This window comes from Crocuta crocuta, unplaced genomic scaffold (assembly GCF_008692635.1).
Source record: "Crocuta crocuta isolate KB4526 unplaced genomic scaffold, BGI_CrCroc_1.0 scaffold172, whole genome shotgun sequence".
In the NCBI taxonomy this organism is placed as follows: Eukaryota; Metazoa; Chordata; class Mammalia; order Carnivora; family Hyaenidae; genus Crocuta; species Crocuta crocuta.
The window spans coordinates 1409880-1426452 of NW_027528872.1; the positions used below are offsets into that span (position 1 = coordinate 1409880).

The window sequence follows — 16573 nt, forward strand, 5'->3', positions numbered from 1 at the left end:
ATCTCTGAATCCCAAAATCTATTCTCCTCCCCTCGGGTGACTTCAACATTTCCTTTGATGATTTGTCAGGCACCTGCACCGTCAGCTACCTGGACCCCTCTTCTCCATGAACCTTCCCTTCAGCCATATTCTATCACTGTCATTGGTGTATGTTATTTTCCAATACCTGCAATCACTGATGAAAAAAACACAATTCACAATTTCTCTCTCTCTCTCTTTATTGAGAGCGCACATACCCGTGTGCACACTAATGAGGAAGGGGCAGAAGGAAAGGGAGAAATAGAATCTTAAGCAGCCTCCACGCCTAGCATGGAGCTGGACTCGGGGGTTGATGTAGGGCTCAATCTCAGGACCCTGATATCATGACTTAAGTCAAAATCAAGAATCAGAGGCTTAACTGACTAAGCCACCCCGGCACCCTAAGGGACCATAATTTCTAATCCGAACCTTGTATGCTTCCAGCATGCTTGCTCAACTATTCTTACTATATAACCCCATGCTGATGTTATTCACTCACTCATTGAAAACATACTTATTGAATGTCTGTAATTTGACAGACACATGCTAAGTATTGGTGCACATAGTAGTAAGCAAGAAAGAGCATGTTCCTTACCCTCATGAAACTTCTATTCTATTGAGAGGAAGGTAGGTATTACATAACTCTTCTGGTGTCTCCACAGCCTCCTGAATGACCCTGAATGGGGCAGCTGTGTCCTGATGCAGGGCTTTTGTATTTACCACCACCCCTACCAGCAATGCTTTTGCTGGAGTCATCCCAGTATCCTCCCCCAAATTTCTTGGGCTGTCTTCCTAATGACTCCATCCCTGTCTATGTTAGTTAAGATTATAACACCCACATAAGCTTAAACCATGCAAAGTTATCTTAACAATTAATGACAAAAATATGCTTTTCCTAGGATTTAAAAATTTCACCCATCACATTAAAAACCTTCATGTTGGTTACAAGTGAATATGGACATAAAAATAAGAAAACTAATATTTCCTTAGTACACTACATTTGAAATATTAGTAACATTGAGAATTAAAGGAGATTTTGTTTAAAAAAAATAGACTGCAACCCCCAAACACATGCTGATAATCTCTTTGCCTTTTATTCTGATCAGTTTTTCCACAGTAATTACCATATAATGCATTATAAGGTTTATGTATCCATCAGCCCATTTTCTGCCTCTCCCACAAGAATATGAGCTGTATGAGGCCAGGATTTTGTCTCCTTTGCTCATTCATGCGTCTCCACTGCCTAGAACAGTTGCCTAGCAGACAGAAGGTGCTTAAGAAGAAATTCTTCGAGTAATGCATGAACAATCAAAGTTGTTTTGCCAAGGAATTTTCCTGGGGGTGGTGGGGAATCCATGTCACCTTCTCTGATGAAATCCTTTTCTGGAATGGTATGTGACAGCATAAATAAATCAATGATGGGAGAAAGCCATTTGTCTTTCTCTATCATGCAGATGACTGGCCAAATGTCTTCAACCACAGTGACCCCAGTGAACCATTCAATAGAGGGCAAAGCAGTGATGCAAGAAATTAGAGAAGGAACACAAGGTCTCCTGGGTGCAGGACAGTTAAATAGGAGGAGTTCTGAATCCATTATGGAGGAATGATAAAGTCCAAAGTCATTCCTTTTAACTCTCCATTAGCAGAGGGAAGAGGGATTTGTTTTTCAGGGCGAGGGGAGGGAGTGAGAAGAGAGGAATCCATCACTGTTAGGGAGCAGTGGCTGAGATGATCCTCCTAGGAAAGGAAGAACTACTTCTTCATCATCCTAAATTCAAAGATCTGACCAGCCTAAGTGTGAGGTAGTACTTGGAGAACCTGGGAAGTCCAGCCAGGGGGAAAGCTGGAGCCTCTTTGATCTGAGAGGAACTAAATTGATATTCTGCTCATTCCTTCCCAACTGTCCTGACTCCAATAGTAAAAGCATTTTATACCACTGAGAAGATAAAGTACACCAAATACCACAAGGACACGTAGGGAAACTGAATAGAGTCAGATAATGAAAAACATACCCTGGAATCCAGCAATTTCTTTTCATATCTAAAGCTGTTAAAGTGTAAAACAACCTAATAATAACAATCAAAGCCGAAGGCATACCATTGTGTGAGTGAATGATAGTATTTAACATGAAGAAAAAATAAATCAAGTCAGAGAGCAGCCGCATCACTGCCATGAGTCCTGGCCCAGCTGGAGGGGGGAAGAGTGAGAGAGCATACAACTCACAAAGGCTGACTCAGTGGGAGGAAGAGAACTCACCTGAGAACTGAGGTGAGGTCAATTCTCCACGCTGGGGCTCTGTCCTTTGCTCAGAGGTATTCATGCAAAGATCCACTGAAGGGAGCCACAGATCATTGGGGGGGACAGAATGTCAAGGCCAAGCACAGTGCCCCAACTGGAGTCCAGTGTCTGAACAAGAGTGTGGGTGAGTTTGCAAGACGGCTGTAAATAAGTGGAAGACCCAAGAACCAGAAGCCCTGGGCTGGCAGGAGGTCTGAACCCAGAGAGTATACATATCCCAGAAGATCCAGAAGAAGCAATGGGTCAGAAATCTGGCAGGAAATCAATACACGTTAAGAATATGGATCTTGGAGTAAAAAAGACTAGGATTTGAATTTCACCTTGGCCATTTCATATTTGTGGAAAACTATCCTCTCAATTTTCCATTTATTTATCACTAAAATGAAAATAATGTCTACTTATTAGGGCATTTGTGAGATTTAACTGTAATGAGGTACATAAGGTACAGTGCCCAGCATGGGGCAACTACTATACAGTAGTAGTACTTAAACTCGGGGGTGATCATGATCATCTAGGAAATTTGCTCAACTGCAGATTTCTGGGTCCTATCTTAGCTCCGCAGTATAGGCCAGATGATGCTAATATTGCTAGTACAGGAACCAGCCTTTGAGAATGGTGCTATATAGCAGTGGTTAAGCACATGTGTTCTGGAGATACTGCCGGGGGCTGGATTTCTGCAACTTGGAGCCGTGTGACCTTGACTCACTAGCCTGACCTCTCTAAGCCTCCCTCTCTCACTGGTAAAGCAGCCTAGTCATGGGACACGTTTCACACTGCTGGTGACAAGGACATTTGGAATGAGCGCTTTTTCCAAACTGGTATGGCAGTTCTTGGGGGATCCTAGGTATGGAACTCCAAAGCCTTGAGTGATCTCTAGGGGTGTGATAGCTGAAAGGTCACTGTGGTTGTGGTAGATGGGGAAGACCTGCTGAGACCCTTCTCGGACCCCGTGTAGAGCGGCCTGATACACGTACTCATCACAAATGGGGTCTTTTGGTCCAGAGGTGCTGTCATTTTAAGAAACCCTTTGCATCTAATTCAGCCAGGGTTGGTTAGCATCTGTGGGGAAGATGATACAATCTTATTGCTTTTGTGTTTCTTTTTGTGTTCTATCAAAACAATTCTGCATAGTAACGGTCACCAAGTACCAGCATAAATACCCAGACTCAGGAGAGTGTGGGGAAAGATGCTGTTAGCAATGTCTGAATTCAGCAGACATCTGATTCTACAACATTTTTCAAGGGCTTTAAAATAATTGGGTAAAACCACAAACAGTGTCTGTGGTATGCACTCCTGCCCTTGGTTTCTAGACTGAGGCTTGATTTCATATGTTCTCAATCCAGGCACATTGAACTCATTAATTTCTCCACTAGTCTTTTTATGATTCTCCTCTTCTTTGAAGTAGGAAGTTGCACAGCTATAATATTGCTTCAAACCAGATCATAAATTTTAAACTTACAAAAACGCTTATTGACATTGGCAAATTTTACCCTAACTGTATCTATCTAGCTGTAATTTTATGGCTAAAAAGAACTATGGAGTTAATAAGTCATCTGTAAATGTCTTTCTCAGCTTTCTTCCTTCTCACCTTGGTCTGCTTTTCTGTGTTTAAACCATTTGCTTAACGAGTTTCTGGATCACTTTGCCCCAGACTTGAAGTTGTGCCACTGGTTTATCTTTATCATAATAAATGGCTTTCTCTGTATAGGCTGGGCCTAATACCGTATGCTCTGCTGCTATGCTGGGCAGGAGATCTGCCACTTTCAATTATGATGCAATTATTTTTTTTCTTCCACCATCAATGACCACTGTAATATCTTTTGCAATAGCAATTACTTGGTTCTCCTGGGATAGCTACTTGGGGGTACTCTGGGAATTTTAATCAAGCACCTATATTAATTAGAAAATGGTGGGGGGGTGAGGGAGGTGCTGATTAAGCACCTTTGAATGTCTATCCATTCTGGCAACTGACTGAGCTTCAGCTTTTGTAAGGATTCAACCCTTACAGAGAAAAGAATTTTAATTTCCTCTCCTTTTGCTCTTGTCTCATGGGTGGCAGGGAGAGCAAGATGCTGGCTGGGGCTATGGAAGCTCACATTGTTAGGCACCTACTATGTGTAATTATGGGGCCGGGTCCTTGGGACTGATGAGCACATTTAATCCTCACTGCATCCATCTTAAGAAGGTTGTATTATCTCTGTTTTGTATTATGAAGAGTGTCCAGTCTGGTTCTGGGGGCAAACCAGTGGGGAGAAACTTTTTTTTTCTTTTAAGATATTTATTCATTTTTGAGAGAGAGACAGAGTGCGAGTGGGGGATGGGGAGAGAGAGAGGGAGACACAGAATCCAAAGCAAGATCCAGGCTCTGAGCTGTAGCCCTGTTACATGGGCCTCGAACCCACCAGCAGTAAGATCATGCCTTAAGCTGAAGTCAGACGCTTAACCAACTGAGCCACCCAGGTGCCCTGAGGAGAACCTTTTCTTACAAATTCTTTGGACTGGTTTGGGAAACACGATAGACAGTAAAAAATGATGTGAAGAGATGAAGCTCCTATATCTTACCCTGTACTTACTAAAATTACTTTTGTTTTAAAGTATGTACCAGAAAGACTAAATTTTTTTAAAAAGGTGAAAAATACTCTATCTCTCTATAGAGTGGATACCTCTTGGTTCAACACTTACAGAGCCTGTAAACATCTGGTTCTATGCTAGACACTGAGTATAAAATAAAACAGTGTAAGAACTGTGCCTGCACTCCCTGATTCTTTGGACAAAAGGAAGGCTTTTTGAGCCTACAAGTCACTGTAAGAATTGCCATCATTAAAGATGTGTGCAAAATGCTGTGGGACCTCAAAAAAGGGGTAACTCACTTTGTCTGAAGAAAATCACCAGAGGTGACTGGTAGCATTTGAGCACGGTCTTAAAGCATGAATAGAACTCTATCCCAAAGATGCAAGGACATGATCAAGGGAGACCAGCTGATGAGTGTAAAGGTAAGGAATCAACTATGTGGGAAATGTCAAGTTGTTAGTGTAACTGCAGTGTGTAGGGGAACGGGGTCCAGAACCAAATAATGAAAATTCTTGATGGCATGCCAAGAAGAAAGAACACATTAATAAATTAACACATCTTCAGAAAGGTTTATCACTACCCCAGTGTGACCTAGCTGGTAAGTAGTGGAGGCCACTTCAAATCTAGTTGGACCTGCTCTCAAGGGCCATATCTTTCAGACAGATGGCCACATTGTATCAAGCTGCCTCTGTCCACGAAGAGATGGAGCCATTATAGGTAACCAAAACCTCAGAGGCCAGACATTCCATAAAGCATGAGGCAGAAGAATGGAGCTAGAAAATTCACACCTGCCCTCAGGAAGCAGAAAAATAGAGCAGACACACTGGCTGCTTCCCAAACCCACCTCTGGGATGAAATAACAGCAAAAAAAAAAAAAAAAAAAAAAAAAAAAAAAAAAAAAAGCTACTTCTCTTAATTGTGTCTCTTAGATTCTCATACTCCAGTGGAAGACAGGCAGGCAGCTGGAAGCTCAGCAGGTTCCCTGGGCAGGGAGCCTGCCCTGAAAAGTAGCAAAAAACCACAGATTCCAATGCTTTCTTTTTTCCTCAGGTCCCTCTTTCTTTAGAACTTAGGCTACTCCCTGGTTTCATAGCATGGGCGGCCATGACTGGAGAGTTAATTTAGTCATTGAGCCCCCACCCCACCCTCCCTTGGCTTACTGCAGAAAACATTTGTGGTCTGTATCAATTAATTACAGGGCAACCCAAGCAAAATGAGACTCCAAGAGTTGTCAAAGTTGGCACAGAGCTCTTTTATAAACATCTTTCTCTTTACTTTCTTTCCTTCTTTGTTTCTTTTTCTTCTTTTTTCCTTTTTTCCCTCCCTCCCTTCCTTCCTTCCTTCCTTCCTTCCTTCCTTCCTTCCTTCCTTCCTTCCTTCCTTCTTTCTTGTGTTTTATTTTGGTCCTTTCCTGGTGGGTCGTAACTGTCTGTGGGTAAGGAGAGGCCTTTAGTTCCATTTTGTCCTCCTTACCTCCCAACCCCGGCTCTTCTTTGCTGAAGTTTTTCTCATCTGCCATCCTAATGATCTCTTTGCCACATGGGGCCCCTGATGCTGGTGCTGACAGGCTGCTCATTAGTGCCAGGGTGCTGCAGTCAGCCGATGGCATGCCACAGCTCTGCTCCTGACACTTTTTCACAGAGCTGTCACTGGAGTCATGGCGCCTGCCAGCTCTGGTTGAACTCAAGTTGTGATACCTCCAGTGCCAATTAGTGCTTCAGTGTCCTGCTTGGCTGGGGAGGAAGACCTGTCAGTGCTGACAAATGGGAAGATAGGTGGGCATGGTGGGGGTGGGGGAAGGAGGGACTCAGGGCATTGACAAGGAGAAGAGCTTCCATCCAAGGGTCACTTTGTCCTCACCAACTTGGTGAGATTTTTGGTGCTTTTTAAAACTATGAGAAACAAGGTCCAGAAAACCCAATTGACCCCCAGGCCTCTTCAAGTAGAGCAGGAGACCTGAGGTGGGAAGGGAAGATATTTGGAAGAGGAAGTTTGCTTAGTCTTGCAGGTATTTGTCCACTGCTCACACTGCACACTGAAAGGGAAGTGTTCTATAATAGGGGCTGGGTTTGGAACCCAAAAGATCTATGGTCCTGCTCTAATTTTGCACCCAGAGTCTTTATATGGCCCTGAGAAAAACCAATCAATCTCTTTCCCATTTAAATTTCCCAACATACTCTTGGGAGCAGGAAGAATTTTAAAACTAATATTTCTTTTTCATACTGATTTCTTTCTTTGTATTTTTATTTGTTTAACCAATGAGGAGAAGAAAATTTTCATATACGGTTGAAATAACTTTCCCTGACAACATCCAGGATTATTTTATAAACCATTGGGAGCCTTTGAGGGTTCAGGCACAATTGGGGTTGGGAAGAGTAAGACACCAAAAGAATCAAGAGACCCAGAAAGGCCACATGGAGAACATATGAGAGTAACACACCTATCAGGAGAGTGACAGCAGTGAAGCAGTGATGAGGGTGGAAGGGAGCTCACTAGAGGATCCACTTTTAAAGTCACTTGTGAGCCTTCTCAGCTTTTTCAAAAGAGTACATGAAAAGGAGTCTCTCCTTTAAGGAGAAGTCAAGACCGGCCACCGCAGGTCTCCTAGTAGGAGAACTTCGGAAAGGCTTGACAATCCTGTGAAGACAGGGAAAATGTCCTGGAAATTCCCCAGCAGAGTTTGAGCAGGAAACACTCAGGTCTCAACAGCAACATCAAAGTGGAGGAGAATCCCTCAAGGATCAGGATGACGTCTTTGAAATGGGAAAACAAGCATGTCTCTCTGGGGCACTGGTAAAAGTACGTGCTTACTCATGGAATCAACAAATATTTCTTGAATGCTTTCTGGGTGCTGAGCATTGTGCTAGAAGGTCAATAAACAAAGTGAGATGTAGGTCCTCAAAGAGATGTAGGTCTCAAAGCATTCAGGGATCAGAAATCAGGACATCTCTGTAAACAGCTCACTGGACCTTACTGAGCCCCCAATCAACATCTGAATACAAAGTATTCTTTGAATAGCCTTGGTGAGATTTTTATTTTCAGTGTTTCATTTGAGGGGAGAGAGGTGGAGGTAGGCACACTCAAGAAGGCAGCTGCATCAGGACGCTCAATGATCCTTGGTTCCGTAGGTATAGTGGAACCTGCATGTCAGTATTCTGGCTCATGTCTTCACCTGAGTTCCATGTTGGGCTCCTGGGGATGTGGCAATATAGGAACCGTACCATTCTCTCTAAAACTCTTACAATCCAACAGCAACTGGATTGTTGTTGGGTTTTCAGAATACTTTTCCAAGAAGAGAAAAGTCCTAAAAAGCACCTTTTAGGATACACAGAACACTCAGAGGAACAGAGGACCTCAAAGGTATTCTTTTGTACATAGACAGACTAGAGCTTAAGGCTGTGCTAAAATAAATTATTGCATGCCTAGATGGGGACAAAAGAAAAGGCACAGAGCAATGAATGGGGAATGTGTCCGTACAAGATAGGGGCCGCTGCTGGTCCTTGGGCCCTTGGGGTAGGATGCTAGCATTTACACAGAATTGGTAAGAGGCCAACAGAACATTTGTGCACATCCAGGTAGAATTTCCATGTGAGACGGTGAAAGGAGGGCTCTTCTTCTGAAAAGACCAAGGCCCATGCAGGTGTAAGCAAAACCCGTACACTCCAAAACAGGTGTGCAGAAGGAGGGCAAGTGTCTTTACAAAGCTTGTGCACTTTCTACTCGAACTCTAGGGAGTGGTAAGTTCATGAGGAGAATTAGAAGACATATTTACAGTAGCAAGAGAAGACTACTTCCCATGATTAATGGCAGCACAGTGTGTCTAGGGAGGCCTCATCTCCCTCTCCATCTTGGATGTGAACAAGTGACATTTTCTCCATCTGATGTAAAGTGCTAGGCAGATGATTTCATGGACAAGTCCACCCCACCTGCACCCTACTTCCAATTAGATGATCACTCCTAAGTGGCTGCGTATCAAAATGCATGAGCCATTACTAAAAAGGTGGTTAACATTTCTGTTCTCCTTTTCCACATAAAAGGGGGTCAAATCTGGGAAAACACATCCGAAAGAGGTTTTTAGAAGTTCATCGCAAGCAGAGCCATATGAGTTATGATGGAAGAAACTAGGATTTTTCAGAAATGTACAAAACAAACACATCAGTCTCAAGGGAAAAAATGCAATGAAGCCATCAGGGTGGCCAAAGTGCTCGGCCTCCATCAGCTATCCATTCAGGGATTTTATGGGTATGTGTGAGAACCATCCAGATTGAAACATGATCTACTCACACAGAATGGAACAAAAGATGACAAGAGCCCTCTGCCTTTGGAGGATTTGCTAAGATGTGGCACATCTTTTTTCTCCAAGGAACCCCAAGCCTGTCCCAACTTATTTAAAGTAAGTACCCTTCTGGAAATATTTAGTGGGGAAAGAGAGGATCTTACTGCTAAGGGTCTCCAGCTTCAGTTCAGATCTGGCAGCAGCCAACTGACACCTCTCATCTCCAAATAATCAGTCACTGGGAATGTGGCACTCTGGTGAGTTCTGAGGTGATTAGTTAATGCTTGGCATGTCTCATCAGTTTGAATCTGGGATAGCTAATCTGGACCAGGGATCTGGAAAGGCTGTTCATCTAAATTACTCTGATCCACAGGTAGATTCGGATTATCCTTCTCCTCTCTCCTTGATCCATCTTCTGTTTCCATAGCAGCCAAAACTGCAGCAAAATGGAAGCATCTGCCACAGGCTCAGGTAAAGTCCCCTGGGGAAGTGAGTCTGCTTAATGGCCACAAAAGGGGTAAAGGGACTCTAAGGTACGCCAGTGTGAAATTCAGCAAGATAAAAGGAAGAGGATTCCAATGCAAGAGGAGAGGCAGAGGTAATTGTGAGGAAAAGAGAAAGAGGGAAAAAATGTAGGGAGAAATGAAATTAATGCACAAATGTTTAGAAGGGTGAGAGAGAAAGGGAAAGTAAAGAATAAAAAGAGAATGCACAAAAGGGCAAGACAAAAGGAGATGTACAGAGGAGAAAGAGTGGGGAGAGTAATTAGAAAAGGACAAAGAGCTGAAGAGCCGAAGAGCCGGGAGAGAAATTCAGAGAAGATACCAGGCAGGAGACAGAGGAAGACCTGCAAGAAGGAGGGGCCCAGCGGTTCTCTACATAAGGGAAAGTGAGTCTACCCTGGATGATGAATGTTCCACAGATTTTAAAGGCCCAGAGCACCCTGGCATCCGGTAGTACTGAGGACAAGCATTACGCAGTGATGAATGGCGTGCACTGTGAACTTAGAAAGTCTGTCCATTTCGATGGCCGCTCCTTTGGGGGTGCCCCAGGGCCACGTTCTCTCACTGGTGACCTCATTCACAGTGGAAACCTTCTTCCAGCTTTTGGGCCAATCCATTTGTAAGGCCATTCCAAATCGAGAGAACTGCAGACATGTGAGTCCTCTCTCTGATCCCTTTGCTCACAGTGGTAGCATCAGGAATGGTGGCATGGGATAGCTCCTTGCAATTCAGGCTTAACACACTGAAAATTTCATGACTTCTCTGAGATTCTCAAGCAGGTCAAATACCTGTCTCTGTCTGGGAGAGGGAATTCAGAATGAGGGCCTATTCATAGTCCTAAGCTGATTTCATTTAAATGTCCAAGTGGAGGGGATACTGTGATACTCTGCCATCTTCAGGAGGAGAGGATGTCTGCTCCAGGGGACAGAAGTGTTGCTGGCGGGCAGCTCTCTGGTGCAGTCCCTTATGCAGACTGCCTCATGTAAAGAGAGATGCCTGTCCAAGGTCACAACACTTCTGGGGACAGCCCAAATCCCAAGGCTGTTCTACTGGTAGAAAAGGCTGTCCCCCACCTCAACAAAGAGCATTGCTAAAGGGTAACACAGGTTTCAGAACTCTCCACAGGCTCAGCTGAGATGTTTCACTGGTCTTCAGGTAACTCAGCTTCTCCCTCAGCCCAGCCCTGCTTCCTTCCCTTTCCTTTCACAGAAGTTGATCCCAAGAGCCCCTTAAATAAACTTCTTACACACCTATCACATTGTCAGGGTCTACTTTTTGGGGTCCCACATGCAACACTAAGCAGATATCCACTACTATGGTTCCTTTAGAATCCTTGAGCCTGTAGTACTCAGCTGTACACATAACTCCATGCATACATACATGCATAGACTCCCCACACACGCACACATATACTTAAATATAGCTCACATTAACCAGCAATAAGCATTGAAATACAACATCTTTATTCACATGTCTACTCAAATGTCACCTTTTCAAAGGCCTTCTCCAACAGAAACTCGAGTTCTTATGTCAATGTATACTGCTCTATTTTCTCACCCTTATCATCACCTATTATATTGTAGGTTCATTTTTTTTTTTGTCACTTGTCTCCTGAGAATGGAAGCTCATGAGAACAGAAACTGATATGTTTTGCTTTATTGCTATATCCCAAGTGCTCAGCGGAGTGCCTCGGCTATTATAAGCACTCAGTACGTATTTAAAAACAATGAAATAATTTAATGCACCTTGCATAAAAGCTAGCTTAATGATAAATGGCATCTCCCCTTAAATTCTAAAGGTTTAACGTTTAATCCATGAAAGCACAAAACAACACTTAGTTTGGTCTACAAAATATCTAGACATTTAGACAAAGTAAGTTTTGCATTTACTCACACACTGAGTTATATTTGTTATCCAAGATTAATCAAAGCAAAACAACAACAAAACCCAAAAATAGCTCATGGACTAGGGACTAGATATTTGTCAATGCTGAGGAGGCAGACTTGGACATGTTCCTTTTAGGAGTATGGCCATTCAAAGCTTTCTTTCATCCTTGTGTGTTGTGTTTTTAGTATCTTACAACAACCACCTGGACAATGACACCAATGCTGATTGTTCCGTCATCAAACAGGACCAATAAAGTTCACCCAGAACATGTAACCACCATTGCACCCAGAAACAATTGGGATTAATCTCTCCAGCATTCGAGAAATCCTCAAATTTGATTTCTGAAATCTTACAGGAATATATTCCTGTCTTGCAGAGATCACCAATATTCTCTGCAGAGCCATGAATATACTGTTATCAGGATACCAAAAAACGTAGGGCCCTTTGGACAAAGTCAACAGTGCCATGACCTTCTAGCCATGGCCAACAATTCAATTTCTTCTCTTACCTTTTGGGGAAATGTGTCTCCAGGTAACTGTAGGCTCTGGTCTACCCGTTGCTATGCAGGTGAGGCTGATATTATTCCCTTCATTAATGGAGATATCTGAAGAAATCTCTACAATTTTGGGAGATACTGTAGAGACAAAACAGATAAGAGGGAAATAAAACTCTTGCTGAAACATTTCTTTGATGTCTTACAATGATAGTTGGCAGAACAGCCCAGGGGCTGAAATATTGGGACTATAGGAGTAAATGATGAGAAATTAGAGGAATTACCTTAAACATGAAAGAATTACCTTACCTTGAATTTAGCTTCTATTTCCTCCTATTTAAACACAGAGTCATGGAGTCCGAATGGGAATGGATTCCACTGCAATACTGCAATAACTCCAGCCTCCACCTGCTTCCTTCTCCACTCTCACCCCCACCCACCTCTGACACACATCCACGAGTCATTCTCCACACTCCACTCAGAGTCCTTTATATAATGCAGTTCTGATTGTGTCACATCTCTGCCTAAACACCCCCAGTTGATCTCTATTGCCTACCTGAAAATATACAATCTTCTTTATGCCAGCATACAAGGCAGATCAGAATCAGGTATCAATCTATGCTTCCACTGACATTCCCTGTGGACATCACACATTTGGAATCTATGCTGTCCCTTATGTCCTTCCTGGAAAACTTCTGGCCATCCTTTTTTTTTTTTTTTTTCTGTTACGTATCCAACTCTTTTTTTTTTTTTAATAGTTTATTGTCAAATTAGTTTCCACATAACACTCAGTGCTCATCCCCACAAGTGTCCTCCTCCATGCCCATCCCCCTCTCCCCCCACATCCATCAGTCCTCAGTTTTTGTCAGCATTCAAGAGTCTCTCATGGTTTGCCTCTCTCCCTTTTTTAAAGTTTATTTATTTTGAGAGAGAGAGAGAGAGAGCAGGGGAGGGACAGAAAGAGAAGGAGAGAGAGAATCCCAAGCAGGCTCCATGCTGTCAACACAGAGCCCGATGTGGAGCTCAAACTCACTAACTGTGAGATCATGACCTGAACTGAAACCAAGAAGAGGATGTTTAACTGACTGAGCCACTTAGGTACCCCTCTAGTCATCCTTTAAAGTCCAAATCAAGTGTCACTTGGTGCAGCTTTACCTACCCCTAGTCCTCTCTGTCCTCCTTCACAGACTTAAGTTAAGGCTCTACTTATCTGTGTTCCCAAAGTATGTTACACAAACCTGATGGGAAGTGTCAGAAGGGACAGCAATTAGGCATAACACATTTGGTCTCTTTGTCTCTCTCTACTCTAAATTAATCCCCCAAGGAGAGGAAGGGTTTATTCTAATTGGTAAAATTGTGACTAGGATCCCACACTTCTTTCAGTCTTTTGTTTTGGAACCAGGCTTCCCTTAGGAAGGTAGTTTCTGTTGTGGTCTTTTTCAGGCATGTGACACAGGGGAAGCATCCCGTGGGTCATGTACACCCTACAGCACAGCCAACACTCGCCTATGTGTAACTGTCTCATTCTGGGGTTCCAAACTAGAAGCCCATTGTTGCTACACATCTAAGCCTAATTCTCTAGTACCATCTTTCCCACTAGTGAGTATGGTATTTAGCTCGAGTTTGGCTGTCTATTTGTCTTATTTGTTAATTGGTTTATAAAGTAAGGGTGTCATTGATGAGCTCCCAGACTCCAATTCTTGACACTTATCTATGTTATGTGGTTATTTGCTTAGCATCTCTCATCCACTAACCAAGACCTTTTTCATAGCCTGAGCCATGACTTACTCATATTTATAAGCAGAGCAAAAGCCCAACAAATATTTATAGGATAGAATTATAATGATATTCAAGGGAACCACCTTTCCAACCTGCTACATGTTTATAACAACATCAGGACCAGATCGCAAACACGTATCATTCCAGTCTGATGGGCACAAGTTTTAACATATTACTTCTTCATAAATTAATGGCCCCTCCATCCATCCAGCTTCCTTAGGGCTCTTCAAATTAAGCTCTTCCCTTGAATAAGCCATCCTCTGAGCCATCAGAGTGTGCCATTCCAGTGCACATCATCTTCCCAGTACACAATGCCATCTGGCCTGCTGGAGACTCCAGGAAACTGAAACAACAACCTTATTTCCTCTCCCAAGGAAAGGATGTGTCTTGGGTAGGGTGTCATGCATAAAGTAAACATTAATTAATCATTTTATACGTAAATCTATATTGAGCTTCGGACAGAGAGGTAGTGTGTGTGTGTGTGTGTGTGTGTGTGTGTGTGTGCATGTGCATTTGCACATACACCTGTATTCTCACAACTATTTGGTAGGACAGATACAACTATTTGGTAAGAGAGTCAATGTGATGAGGTCTGCGGAGTGCCCATTGGCTCTATGATCCAGAACTTCTAAGACATGACACTGCAATTTATGGCTGTACCATTTTAAAAGCTAGATTGAATCTTCCGGGACAGAAAGATAATTGATGGGTTAATGACTGGACACTTGATGATTTGCTGACTGTCTGAAGGATCCAAGTTTCTAAGTGCTCTTAGTCTTAAAATCACTTAAACTTGATGTATTTTATTCACTGCTTTAACTGTAACAATCATTGCTTGTGCCACTACTTCCCCAACCCATACGTTTGCCTGGCCCTTGCTCCCACCCAGCATTGGCACCCACAAAGCTTTGCTTGCTTCCTGGAGGACAGGCAGCTTGCATAATGACTGCGCTGGCCTTGCAGATGCTGCTTCAACTGTGCAGGTAAGTAATTTATTGATCTGTAAAGCACTCTGAGATGCTCTGCAAGGGATTACGCCACGCCAACGCCATGCAATAAAATAAAAAATGATGGACTTTGTGAACACAGGGTGATTTAGGGTTTGTAGTTGGAAGTGTGCTTAAAGTACATTTTAAGTGGAAATCAGGCTGGGTAATGAATTACTCTTGCTTTGGAAGGGCTTACTGGGAGTTCATTTTCCTGGCTTCTTACATGATAGCTAATCTGCTAATCATACACTAGAGAACAATGGACAGTCCCCAAGTAGAATAGAAGGTGTTTTGGGCCAGAGCTGTCAGCACAGTAAGTATATTAAATGAGACAATCACACCTCATGCTTGGAAGAATCATCTAGAATTGTCTCTCTCCACTAACAGTTGGAATGTATCCAACTTATGAAGTAGAAGTTGGAGAAATGCTTACTGTCCTTTCAATTCTGCCCGGGAGAGCAGGTCAGAGGTGGCACACAAACCCATATGAGTTTGAAAGGCAGAACTTTCATGGCATAGAGCTATGATGGTTTGACCAGAGGTGCAATCCCAATTATTAGAACTAAATTGGCATAGTACCTAAGAAGCTATGGGATTAAAAGTAGCATTTTCCAGGTGGCAATTGCTAGCACACTGTCAGTATTTAAAGTTAAATTGAATTGATAAGGATGCACTGTGGTCTTAGCTAATTCATGTTCATAAAAAAGTTCCAGCCAACTAAAATAGGGCTATTTATATATTTGTATTGTTTCCATGGATACATTCTGCATCTTACCTCTTATTATGCAGGGTGTTAGAAACATACTAGGATTGCTTTGTCTATCCTCCCTCCCTCCCTCTCTTCCTCCCTCCCTTCTTTTCTTCCTTCCTTCATCAATATTCATTGATCACTTCCATATACCGGCATTGTGTTTAGCACTAAGAATGTAACACTAAACAAGACATAGCCCTTGTCCTCAAGAAGTTACAGTCTAGAGATGTAAAAATTGGTCCAAAAGTATACTCCCTTAGTGTATTGTGACACACAGGAATAGAAACGGTATTAAGGGAATACAGAGGATAGATACTTAGCCGATATTAGATAGATACTTAGCTGGAGATGGATGTCATAGCAGACTTTGTGGATGTGTGACACCTAAACCTAACTAAGCTCAAGAAGATAAGTAAAAGTGAATCTGAAGAGGAGAAGAGGGAAGGCATTGTAGGATAAGGAGAAAACCTAAGAAGAATACTATTATTAAGAGTATTTAGGGCAAGGCATAATTATTAATGCAAGAAGAGCTGCTAATAGAGGCTGGACCAAAAGTCATTCAGCAAATGTTTAGTGAACAACTCCTATATACACAACTGTGTTGTAGGTATATGAAAGACATGGAAAAATATACAAATTTCGTTGGTCCTCCATGAACTTACAATCTGTTTGAGGAAACAGTGCCTATAAACATCCTAGAGAGTTGAAAAATAAAGCAAAATTTGTCACAATATTGTGCGGGGTTGAATATCAAGAGAATGGTACAAACATTAAGTCCTCTAAATTGAGAAGAGGGAGGATTACAGAAGTAGGAGTATTAGAGTGGCTTCGCCTTGGCTAGTGAATCTATTTTAGATACCAACAAATGAAAAATAGTCACAAAGGATGAGAAAGTAAAGCTTCTTCAAGTGGAACTGGAACACCTGGGCATCAACGGGAAGGCAAAAATTCATGAAATGTATGAAGACACAAAGTTATTTACTACAAAAGACAAAAGAGAGCAGTGGT

General features: G+C 42.5%; 1 protein-coding gene across 4 annotated transcripts in view; it reads right to left on the reverse strand.

Moving 5' to 3' along the window:
* Positions 1–16573, reverse strand: part of NTM (neurotrimin) — a 943759-nt gene that overhangs the window by 97859 nt on the left and 829327 nt on the right. For all 4 annotated transcript variants that reach the window (XM_077756517.1, XM_077756520.1, XM_077756519.1 and 1 more), the window contains one exon: positions 12062–12187. In XM_077756517.1, the coding sequence (XP_077612643.1) occupies positions 12062–12187 (126 nt within the window). The remainder of the gene's footprint in view (positions 1–12061; positions 12188–16573) is intronic.